The following is a 12,846-nucleotide window of genomic DNA, read 5'->3' as shown; positions in this document are numbered from 1 at the left end:
AGCGTAATACCCAAGAAGACTTGAAGCTGTAATCGCTGCCAAAGGTGCTTGAACAGAGTACTGAGTAAAGGGTCTGAATACGTATGAAAATGTGATATTTCCATTTTTCTAAAAACATGTTTTTGCTTTGTCATTATTGGGTATTGTGTGTGGATTGATGAAGGAAAAAAACAATTGAATCAATTTTAGAATAAGGCTGTAATGTAACAAAATGTGTGGAAAAAAGGGGGTCCGAATACTTTCCATATGTACTGTATATTAAACTGTATTATATGGACAGGATATACGCACCTCATTCAAACCATGAAGCTGGGAGAGAACATGCAATGCTGGTGAAAGACATGTGGCCTCCAAAAAGTTACACTTATAGGCTAGCGAATCTGATTTTGAAATATAATAGGGCCTATTTTACATTTTTATAATTAGTAGGCTGGACTGGAGCATATAGACACCTTTCATAATATGTCCCCTAATGTTGTGTGACATGAGTATTAGCCTACCTCTTAATTCTTCCCTAACTTTCAACAGTTAAATTAAATAAGTATTAAATAAGTACAGTTGTCCGTCCTTATCTTCATCATTGTAATGACATGCTTGAATAATATAGGAGTAGAATAAGATGCAGACGTCTTTCACTTCTCTTTGCGAAGATTGAATGGGTATGGGTCTGAACAAATAACTGATATAGCCTACCGCCATCGCGTGTTTTCTTGGCTGCTGTACTTAACATTCAACAAACATGAGCTTGCGTCCCTCTTCGAAGTCTATTAGAATAAGAAATGCAAAAGAAATGTCCAGCACGCCAATCTAGTCTAGCTTGACCTGAGACTCCAACAGCTAAGGGGCGTTTAAGGAAAGAGGCCAGCGGAGTGCAGTTGCATATCGCGCAAGATACAGAGGCTATAAGTTAGAACCTTCTGATTGAGAGGGGGTCAAATACTTATTTCCCTCATTAAAATGCAAATCAATTCATAACATTTTTGACATGCGTTTTCTGGATTTTTTTGTTGTTATTCTGTCTCTCACTGTTCAAATAAACCTACCATTCAAATTATAGACTGATCATTTCTTTGTCAGTGGGCAAACGTACAAAATCAGCAGGGGATCAAATACTTTTTTCCCTCACTGTAGGACTCTTTTTACTGTGGATATAGATACTTTTGTACCTGTTTCCTCCAGCATCTTCACAAGGTCCTTTGCTGTTGTTCTGGGATTGATTTGCACTTTTCGCAGAAAATTCCAGAAAATGATGTCATGGCTTTAGAAGTTTCTATTTAGACACAGTAGGACCCAAAAGCATAATCGGTGCTCTAACTCCCCCTTGCGCTGGTCTGGGGCAATGAAGTGGTGACGTAGGGTACCGTTCTAAACCACAAATTACCTCTTAAGTACCGCAGCATAATCGCAAAACTTTTAGTGGAGTAACCACTGCAGCTGACGGCGATGCTGTAAACATTTTCCTGATTTTAGACCACTTTTTTCTCTGGACTCCATTGATTTAGTCACCCTTAATTTGACCATCCTACAAGGGTAAAACTCCAATAACATTTGAACAGATTATGATAGAGACTATCTACACAATGAACATATTATTTTACCCATTGGACATCCTACATGATGAGATGATACATGCATTGTGAACTGCGCTCCATACTGAGATGTGCTGTCTGTACTAGGGATGCACGATATACCGTTGAACACATCGTCTAATTTAACGCCCCGACATGCAAAACCGATGTCAAAGCTGACGTGCATACCTATATAATGTAGGTACATGACATAATGACACCACGTAAAATTTTGCGCTATACGTGCAACACAGCATTCCTAATCTAGCCCACAATGTCTGCTATGTGGATTGAGCAGTCATTTGAAAGAGTAACAACATTTCATAAAGACAACTAGAGGTCGACCGATTAATCGGATTTCAAGTTTTCATAACAATCGGTAATCCGCCTTTTTGGACGCCGATTACATTGCAATCCACGAGGAAACTGCGTGGCAGGCTGACCACTTGTTACGCGAGTGCAGCATCAAAAGGACCTTGTGGCTGCAAGGAGCCATGGTAAGTTGCTAGCTAGCATTAAACTTATCTTATAAAAAACAATCAATCTTACATAATCACTAATTAACTACACATGGTTGATGATATTACTGGGTTAACTAGCTTGTCCTGTGTTGCATATAATCAAAGCAGTGCCTGTTAATTTATCATCGAATCACAGCCTACTTCAACTTCGCCAAACGGGTGATGATTTAACAAAAGCACATTCGTGAAAAAAACAACTGTTGCACAAATGTACCTAACCATGAACGTCAATGCCTTCCTTAAAATCAATACACAGAAGTATATATTTGTTTACCTGCATGTTTAGTTAAAAGAAATGCATGTTAGCAGGCAATATTAACTAGGGAAATTGTGTCACTTCTCTTGCGTTCAGTGCAAGCAGAGTCAGGGTATATGCAGCAGTTTTGGCCGCACCATTTCTTCCTAACAAAGACCGTCATTAATTTGCCCAAATTTTACATAATTATGACATAACATTGAAGGTTGTGCAATGTAACAGCAATATTTAGACTTAGGGTTACCACCCGTTCGATAAAATATGGAATGGTTCCGTATTTCACTGAAAGAACAAACATTTTGTTTTCAAAAATGATAGTTTCCGGATTTGACCATATTAATGACCAAAGGCTCGTATTTCTGTGTGTTTATTATAATTAAGTCTATGATTTGATAGAGCAGTCTGACTGAGCGGTGGTAGGCAGCAGCAGGCTCATAAGCATTCATTCAAACAGCACTTTACTGCGTTTGCCAGCAGCTCTTAGCAATGCTTGAGGCATAGCGCTGTTTATGACTTCAAGCCTATGAACCCCCGAGATTAGGCTGGCAATCCTAAAGTGCCTTTAAGAACATCCAATAGTCAAAGGTATATGAAATACAAATGGTATAGAGAGAAAAAGTTGACGCGTCATAATTCCTATAATAACTAAAACTTCTTAACCTCTCTTGGGTACGTGAGACGTTAGCGTCCCACCTCTTCAACAGCCAGTGAAACTGCTGGGCGCCAAATTCAAATACAGAAATACTCATTATAAAAATTCAGAAAACAAAACATATTTTACATAGGTTTAAAGATTAACTTCTTGTGAATCCAACCACGGTGTCGGATTTTAAAAATGCTTTACGGCGAAAGCATACCTTACGATTATTTGAGAACATAGCCCAGCAGACAAATCATTACAAACAGTAACCAGCCAAGTAGAAGAGTTACACAAGTCAGAAATAGAGATAAAATGAATCCCTTACCTTTGATGATCTTCATATGGTTGCACTCAGCAGACATTCATTTACTCAATAAATGTTCCTTTTGTTCTCTTTATATCCAAAAACCTCTGTTTTGTTCGCGCGTTTTCTTCAGTAATCCACAGGCTCAAACGCAGTCAAAACAGGCAGACAAAAAATCCAAATTGTATCCGTAAAGTTCATAGAAACATATCAAACGATGTTTATATTCAATCCTCAGGGTGTTTTTAGCCTAAATAATCAATAATATTTCAACCAGACAATAACGTTGTCAATATAAAAGGTAAACAAGAAAGGCACTCTCTCGGTCGCTCGCATGAAAAAGCTCTGTGACACTTTAGGGTCCACTCATTCAGACTGCTCTTACTTCCTCATTTACAGAATACAAGCCTGAATCAATTTCTAAAGACTGTTGACATCTAGTGGAAGGCACAGGAACTGCAATTTGAGTCCTAAATCAATAAATACTGTAATGGCATTGAATAGAAAACTACAAAACCAACAACAAAAAAACTACTTCCCAAATGGATTTTTGTCTGCCAAATCAGTTCTGTTATACTCACAGACACTATTTTAACAGTTATTTTAACAATCTACCAGTTATATGCATATCATATCTTCTGGGCCCGAGAAGCAGGCAGTTTAATTTGGGAATGCTTTTCATTCAAAATTCTGAATGCTGCCCCCTACCCTAGAGAAGTTAACTTGTTTGGGATAGGGGGCAGCATTTTCATGTTTGGATGAAAAGCGTGCCCAGAGTAAACTGCCTGCTACTCAGTCCCAGTTGCTAATATATGCATATTATTAGTAGATTTGGATAGAAAACACTGAAGTTTCTAAAACTGTTTGAATTATGTCTGTGAGTATAACATAACTCATATGGCAGGCAAAAACCTGAGAAAAATCCAACCAGGAAGTGGGAAATCTGAGGTTTGTAGTTTTTCAACTCTTGGCCTATCGAATACACAGTGTCTATGGGGTCATATTGCACTTCCCAAGGCTTCCACTAGATGGCAACAGTCTTTAGAACCTTGTTTGATGCTTCTACTGTGAAGTGGGGGCGAATGAGAGGGGATTGAGTAAGGTCTCTCCCAGAGTGCCACGAGCTGACCATGCGCATTCATGTGAGAGTTAGCTTGAGTTCCATTGCATTTCTGAAGACAAAGGAATTCTCCGGTTGGAACATTATTGAAGATGTATGTTAACTTCTTATTGCTGCAGGGGCAGTATTGCGTAGCTTGGATAAAAGGTGCCCATTTCAAACGGCCTCGTACTCAATTCTTCCTCGTACAATATGCATATTATTATTACTATTGGATAGAAAACACTCTCAAGTTTCTAAAACCGTTTGAATTATATCTGTGAGTAAAACAGAACTCATTTTGCAGCAAACTTCCTGTCAGAAAGTGAAAAATCTGAAATCGAGGCTCTGTTCCAGGGCCTCCCTAATCATTTGCTTGAAATCTATTAGTATACATGCACTTCATACGCCTTCCACTAGATGTCAATAGGCTGTGAGAGGTGAAATGGAGTGTATAGGTATTTCTATGGTCAAAAGAGAGAGCTTGGAATGACAGGACCCCAATTTCCTTTGTTCAGGAAGACGCGGAAAGGACTTCCGCATTGGCTTCTGAAAAGCTTTTGTTATAGACAGCTAATATCTCCGGCTTTGATTTTATTTGATAAATGTGACAATATCATCGTAAAGTATGTTTTTTCAATATAGTGTAATCAGATATTGAAATTTTGTTCCGTTCTCTGCGTTTGTTGACGATGGACAGCTTCGAGCCACTTGGCAAGTTTTGCTTGCTAATTCGAGAGGGAAAAAGGACATTCTAAATCCAAACAACGATTGTTCTGGACAAAGGACCACTTGTACAAGATTCTGATGGAAGATCAACAAAAGTAGGACCCATTTATGATGTTATTTCCTATTTCTGTCAAAAATGTGTTGTTGTGTTTTCCGCCCAGATTTTTGGCACTGTCTCGCTATAACGTAAGCTGCATGTCGTACTAAAGTTATTTTTAGAATTCTAACACGGCGATTGCATTAAGAACTAGTGTATCTATCATTTGCTGTACAACAAGTATTTTTTAGTAACGTTTATGATTAGTTATTTGGTCAGAATAGGTGAGTGTCAGAAATATATCCGGAGATTCTGGAAAATATTTGCTACGTTTTCACAATGTATAACCCTGGATTTCAGCTCTAAATATGCACATTTTCGAACAAACCATATATGTATTGTGTAATATGATGTTATAGGACTGTCATCTGATGAAGTTTATGAAGGTTAGTGAAATAATGAATATCTTTTGCTGGTTTTGTCTCTATCGTTACTGTTGCCTTGAATCAATGCTGTTGTGTGGTTGGCTATTGTAGTAAGCTAATATAATGCTATATTGTGTTTTCGCTGTAAAACACTTAAAGAATCGGAAATATTGGCTGGATTCACAAGATGTTTGTCTTTCATTTGCTGTACACCATGTATTTTTCATAAATGTTTTATGATGAGTATTTAGGTATTTCAATTTGGTCTCTGTAATTGTTCTAGCTGCTTCGGTGCTATTTCCGATTGTAGCTGCAATGTAAAACTATGATTTATACCTCAAATATGCACATTTTTCGAACAAAACACAGATCTATTGTATAACATGTTATAAGACTGTCATCTGATGAAGTTGTTTCTTGGTTAGTTTGGTTGGTTCTTGGTTAGTTTGGTTGGTTTTGTGCAAGCCACCTGTGCTGTGAAAAATGTCTGTGCTTTTTTGTATTTGGTGGTGAGCTAACATAAATATACGTGGTGTTTTCGCTGTAAAACATTTAAAAAATCGGACATGTTGGCTGGATTCACAAGATGTTTATCTTTCATTTGCTGTATTGGACTTGTTAATGTGTGAAAGTTAAATATTTCTAAAAAATATATTTTGAATTTCGCGCCCTGCACTTGAAGTGGCTGTTGTCATATTATGCCCGACTTCGGGCTTGCAGCCATAAGAAGTTAAAAACATCCTAAAGATTGATTCTATACTTCGGTTGACATGTTTCTACGGACTGTAACGGAACTCTTTTTACTTTGTCTGCTCCTAGTGCACGCGCGTCATGAATTTTGATTTGTGAACTGAACGCGCTAACAAAAAGAGCTATTTGGACATAAATTATTCACTTTATCGAACAAAACAAACATTTATTGTGGAACTGGGGTTCCTGGGAGTGCATTCTGATGAAGATCATCAAAGGTAAGTGAATATTTATAATGCTATTTCTGACTTCTGTTGACTCCAAAACATGGCGGATATCCTTTTGGCTTATTTGGGCTCTGAACTCAGATTATAGCATGGTGTGCTTTCTCCGTAAAGTTTTTTTTAAATCTGACACAGCGGTTGCATTAAGGAGAAGTATATCTTTAATAACAATTGTATCTTTTATCAATGTTTATTATGGCTATTTCTGTAAATTGATGTGGCTCTGTGCAAATTCACGGAATGTTTGAGGCAAAGCCAAATGTAAACTGAGGTTTTTGGATATAAATATGAACTTGATCGAACAAAACATACATGTATTGTGTAGCATGTTGTCCCGGGAGTGTCATCTGATGAAGAATATTAAAGGTTAGTGATGAATTTTATCTCTATTTCTGCTTTTTGTGACTCCTCTCTTTGGTTGGAAAATCACTGTATGATTTCTGTGACTAGTTGCTGACCTAACATAATGATATATTCTGCTTTCGCCTAAAAGCCTTTTTGAAATCGGACACTGTGGTTGGATTAACGAGAAATGTATCTTTAAAATGGTGTCTAATACTTGTATGTTTGAGAAGTTTGAATTATGAGATTTCTGTTGATTGAATTTGGCGCCCTGCAATTTCATTGGCTGTTGGCGCAGAACCCCGGTCCTAGACAGGTTAAATGGGAATAATGAAGACTCACGTTAAAAGGAACCACCAGCTTTCATATGTTCTAATGTTCTGAGCAAGGAACTTAAACGTTAGCTTTTTTACCTGGCACATATTGCACTTTTACTTTCCTCTCCAACACTGTGTTTTTGCATTATTTAAATCAAATTGAAACTGTTTCATTATTTATTTGAGACTAAATTGATTTTATTTATGGATTATATTAAGTTAATATAAAAGTGTTCATTCAGTATTGTTGTAATTGTCATTATTACAAATATATATACAAAAATCAGCCGATTAATCGGTATCGGCTTTTTTTGGTCCTCCAATAATCGGTATCAGCGTTGAAAAATGATAATCGGTCGACCTCTAGAGACAACTCAAAGGCGAAATCCATAAAAACCAAGATAATGGAATTCATTGCCTTTGACAATCAACCGTTCTCTGTCGTGGGTGATGTTGGCTTTCGCCGACTGGTTGAGGCACCAGTACACACTATCAAGTGTGCTATTTTTCAGATGTTGCCCTACCGGAGTTACACAGTAATAGCGTCACTGCTATTAGCTTCACGACATTCATACTATGGAACGCCGTGTGGGTCTTTGCGAGTCAAAAAAGATACAGTAGCACTGTCAAAGCTGTACAAAAAAGTCTGCAAACAAGCAAACACCGGCCACAAACGATGTGTTTACAATACCGTGTTGGTAATAAAGCAATATTTGTTCGACTGCAACTTCTGGGGTAGCTAGCTTTAGCTTGGTACCTAGCTAGCACCAATACAACCAACCAGAAAACAATGACCAGTAGAAACTGCAGTCATTTTCATTATTCTTAGCAATGATTTAGGAGTCCTTGTAAGTAATAGCTAGGTTGCCACTTGTTGTTCGCCTATTGAAATTGACCTTCAGTTCATGAAAATAAATAGCTAGCCAGCTACTTAACCCTGTTGCCCAAAGCTAATGTTATAAGCAGCCAGCTAGCTTCATTTGGCTAGTGAGGCTCGACCGCACCGGGTTATGTGTTGTGAAGCTAACCACAATAAGGATTAGTCACAATAGCGGAATTTGCGGTTAGCCTTCAAAATAAAAGTATGTAATTGACAGTAATGTAAGTGAATACAAATAGTAGAATTATGCCATATCTCTATTTTGAAGGCTAACCGCAAAGTCCACTATTGTGGCTAATCCATATTGTGGCTAGCTTCACATAGATGGGTCCGACCACCATTAATAAAATAAGAACTGTCTTATAAATGAGGGTTATTTTAGATGATGACACCTAGCTATATAATTAGCTACCTTGAAACAGATTGTTGTTTTGCTATGTTTTTGGGGAAGAACATTGTTTGCATCCATGAGCTAGCTAGCTTTTTTTTATGACCAGCACTGTAGGTGCGCGAGACAACTTTACCAGCATCATAGCATACATATCGATGAATCGTTGTGACATATGAAATACGAGTGATAGTGTAATAAATGTGTAATAACTACGTAAAAAATGAATGAACCTATTCAATTATTATGTGACATGCAGTCATATTCAGGTCCTGATTGGTCAAATAATGTTATTTGACACGTCAAATAGTGTTAAATAGTATCTTTGACTAGCAAAGACCCAACAGCGCTCCATAGCAAAGACCCAAACAGCGCTCCATAGCAAAGACCCAAACGGCGTTCCATGGCAAAGACCCAAACGGCGTTCCATAGAAATCCTGGTTGAGAATGAAACGACTGAACAAAGGAACAATGAAACAGCACAGCAAGTAAGTGAAATAAATAGTTTTTGATTATGTTTTACTGGTAATGGGGACATACGTAAACGCCAACAAAATAACCTTTTGGTCAGTGTGGTGTGTGTGTAACCTTTATTTAACTAGGCAAGCCAGTTAAGAACAAAGTCTTATTTACATTGACGGCCTACCCAAGCCAAACCCGGACGACGCTGGGCCAATTATGTGATACAGCCTGGATTCGAACCATAGACTGTAGTGACGCCTCTTGCACCGAGATGCAGTGCCTTAGACCGCTGCGTCCATGTGTGTGTGTTAACTATTTAACTGTACTAGAATGCTTAAAAGGGCGCTAAAATTTTAAATATCGGTATCGGGTATTTTGGCAAGGAAAATATCCGATAACGGCCAAAAATGTAATACCGGTGCATCACTAGTCTGTACCCACCCTGAGTGTTGATGATTGATCATGCAGATAGCAGAGAAAAGGCTGTGGAGAAGCCAGATTTAGACGTTGCATATAATTTAACAGTTCCATTTCATGTTATTGTGTTCATAGAAATAATTTATTATAATTTACCTGTTTCTCAGTTAATTATCCCAGGAAAAGGTGAGTTTGGGGAGAAATCACAGTTAGTCTGTTCCCATTATTCTATCATCCCTGATGTGAATGTGGTGCATTGAAGTTTGTGCTTCATTCAAGTGAAAAGCAGCAATAGCCTCCTATTTAACCCAATGAGTCCCAATGTAACGCCAGCACATTTAGGTCTTCTAAATATTGTATGTTTTGGCTTCAGACTTATGGGTTGTACCATTGGATTCGTCAATTTCTTCTGCATCCGCAGATAACTGTTAGTCTGTGTGATTAACGGGGGCTGAGCTAGAGCGGTGTTTGTAAGACAAGGGCGGATCCCGAAGGGCCCCGGGACCGGGTATTTTTACAAAACGTCTGTAGAGTCTGAATGGTTTGAGCTACAAACTATATATATATATATATATATATATATATATAAACAAAACAGACTCTCACGAGCACACACATGTAATGTTTTGCTCTATTACGCTCACAAGCTACACCAGAGTTGTTAGAAGGTAAGGGGTACTTTTGCATAGAAGATCATAGGAAACCCAAGAACAACGCTCTAGCCTAGTGGTTAGAGCGTTGGGCCAGTAACCAGAAGGTTGCTGGATCGAATCCCAGAGCTGACAAGGTAAAAATCTGTCGTTCTGCCCCTGAGCACAGCAAATAACCAACCCACTGTTCCCCGGGCGCCAAAGATGCGGATGTTGATTAAGGCAGCTCCCTGCACCTCTCTGATTCAGAGGGGTTGGGTTAAATGCAGAAGACACATTTCAGTTGGACAACTGACTAGGTATCCCCCTTTCCTTTATAATACTGTAATAATCGCACATAGTTGCTGTCACAAACTCTAAACTCCACACAGGTGTCACTGACTAGATGGATATTAATTTCCCAGTGAGCAAACTATTTCATTTGTCAATTAAACTCATGAATGCAACTGTTTATGTCAAATAGTTTTGTGTTCTACTTGTAGCCATGGTTGTCCTTAAAATAAAACACTTAATTGTGAGGCAAAATGTATGAGCTGGACATGCAGATAAATGAAAGTCAGATAAATTAAAAGCAGAGTTTTGCTGGGGGCTTGGGACTGATAGGGTTAAATCACGTGTTGAACGCATAAACATGTTTTCTATGAATTCCACGTATTGACTGACTAGGATACATTAACTTGTATAAAAAACGTAATAGTACAGGCTACCTAATATAAATATACGGCACCTAGTATAAAAACATTGGCAATGAAATGCTAAAGAGCATCCAGAAGAAGCACTCTGAAAGAAGATAACACACTGAAGAAATGCCAAATATTCAGCATAACGTTATATGTGTGAGCGTTTTTGTAAAGATATATCCTTTGTTCTTAATTGACTTGCCTGGTTAAATAAATTAAAAAATAGGTCCGTGCACATCGTGTGGACTGCAATATCATAGGTTATACAGCAAGTGTTGGTACTTGGTAGCTTTAATTAAGATTAGCCTGTTGATGTTCAGCCTACAGTAAACTAAACTTCCTATAATTTCGAAAATAGATGTGTACATACAAAAGAAGTGCGTTTGGCAAATGGCAGAGCTGCCTAATGCGCCCGTCGGGTTTTTAGGAGAATCGTTTATTCCTTTCCACAATACTAAATAGACTATGATAATTCAAGAAATAACTACCGGTAGCCTATGCTTCAAATTGAGTTAACTAACACGAAAGACATATTTTTTTTAAACTTCAGAGATTCAGTTTAGCTACATCTGAATTGAAATGTATGCTCAACGCGGGGACTGCACACCTTGCGCACGATATTTGCTATCATTGAATCGGTTTAATTCGTAATAGCCTATCGCGTAGTCTATAACAGCACACGCTCATGTCGTTTTATGTAAGCCACTGATTTGATTTTTAACAGGTGTTTAGGAAGCAAGCCAAATCAAAAAAGCACCACTAACAACTTTTGTCTACATCGGTGTAGCATCTGTACACCACTAATGCCGTTCCCTGGGCATTCAAATGTAGCGTATAGCTGCAGAGTATCCTTTCTACCTACACTGTAACACTACGCAACAGCATCCCGCCAAGTCACGCATGTGAAACACACTGTGGCCAATCAATCACCCCAGTAAGGTTCATAGTTTGAGCAGACTAAATACTATTTCTAAAGATCTAACTGCCAACATCATTCAACAACTAATTATATCTGTAATAAAACTGATCCTCTCCCCAGAAAAAAAATGATGCAATTGCAATGGTAGCCTGCCTAAATCAAGCATCGCACTGAATAGCTCGCGCTAGAATATTCAGCATTCATTGTAGGCTTCGGCGTTCTACAGAATCTGGATAATCACAACCCAAAAGTATTAAGAACAGCTGACTGGTTAACTTAAACAAACCACGTTCAACTTTTACATTGAAGTTGAACGTACACTTGAATACTTGAAAAACAACAATTTTCATATCTAATTTCGCTCATTTAAACTGCCAGCAAGCTATGTGCGTGTGGCAGTGGCACAGGGCTCGAGACGAGAAGGGAAAACTAGCCGAAGTGATTTGTGTGAAGGGTTAGTTGACTATATGGAAGGCAAAAACATCTGTAAAGGCTGTATTTGAGATACATGGAAATATTTAAAGAATGTAACAACTATTTGAGTCTTGTTTTTCATCCGTTAGGCACATTAAATACCGTATTACAACTTGAAGAACAGTTACAATCAGCTTCTTCGTTTATTATTATCGATCCACAATCATGCGGGCACATCCAATAAAAGCTTGCGCTTAATGCAGACACATTTTTGCCCCCCATGTCCATAGAAATCTATTCAAATACGTAGGTTTGTTTCACTTTAGTTTATCGGCCGAAATCCTACCTTTATGAAGAGCTGCTGGAATCATGAACAAAAAGAGAAGAGTAGCGAGAGATCCGTTGCCTGTGATCGCCATGTTGGACACCTGCTTCTTTCTATCTGGCGGCGAGAGTAGTACTTCACCTAGCGACAACAGCGTTTTCTTTAATGATATGCATGGAAGGGAGGGGACAATTCAAATTGCTTGTTTAAAAAAGATGGTTAGGCAACTGAAAAGCTAACAAAGGTGTTACTGTGGATACTTATAAATTTGAGCAAGGGAAATTCTTAAGCGTTTTATTTCAATTGTTCATCCATTCCAGAACATGGAATTATTTTTGTGTAAAGGGTTCAAATGGGTTCGAGGCAAACATGCAGTGAACTTTCCTAATTATTTGTTGTGTGACATACAGCTAGTACAGTGCTCGATGATAGATGACTCATGATGAACTGGGTAGTATCATGTGGTTGGCAGCTTTGAAATGCATATATTCTTTATATG

The 12,846-nt window shown here is 38.2% G+C and overlaps 1 protein-coding gene across 2 annotated transcripts in view; it reads right to left on the bottom strand.

Moving 5' to 3' along the window:
- Positions 1-12,455, bottom strand: part of cadm1a (cell adhesion molecule 1a) — a 449,456-nt gene extending 437,001 nt beyond the window's left edge. For both annotated transcript variants that reach the window (XM_038976850.1, XM_038976842.1), the window contains exon 1: positions 12,369-12,455. In XM_038976850.1, coding sequence (XP_038832778.1) covers positions 12,369-12,441 — 73 coding nt within the window. In that variant the 5' untranslated portion in view covers positions 12,442-12,455. The remainder of the gene's footprint in view (positions 1-12,368) is intronic.
- Positions 12,456-12,846: the final 391 nt, after the last annotated feature.

The sequence above is a fragment of the Salvelinus namaycush genome, chromosome 3, assembly GCF_016432855.1.
Source record: "Salvelinus namaycush isolate Seneca chromosome 3, SaNama_1.0, whole genome shotgun sequence".
Lineage (NCBI taxonomy): Eukaryota > Metazoa > Chordata > Actinopteri > Salmoniformes > Salmonidae > Salvelinus > Salvelinus namaycush.
This window is presented reverse-complemented; position numbering and strand designations above follow the sequence as displayed.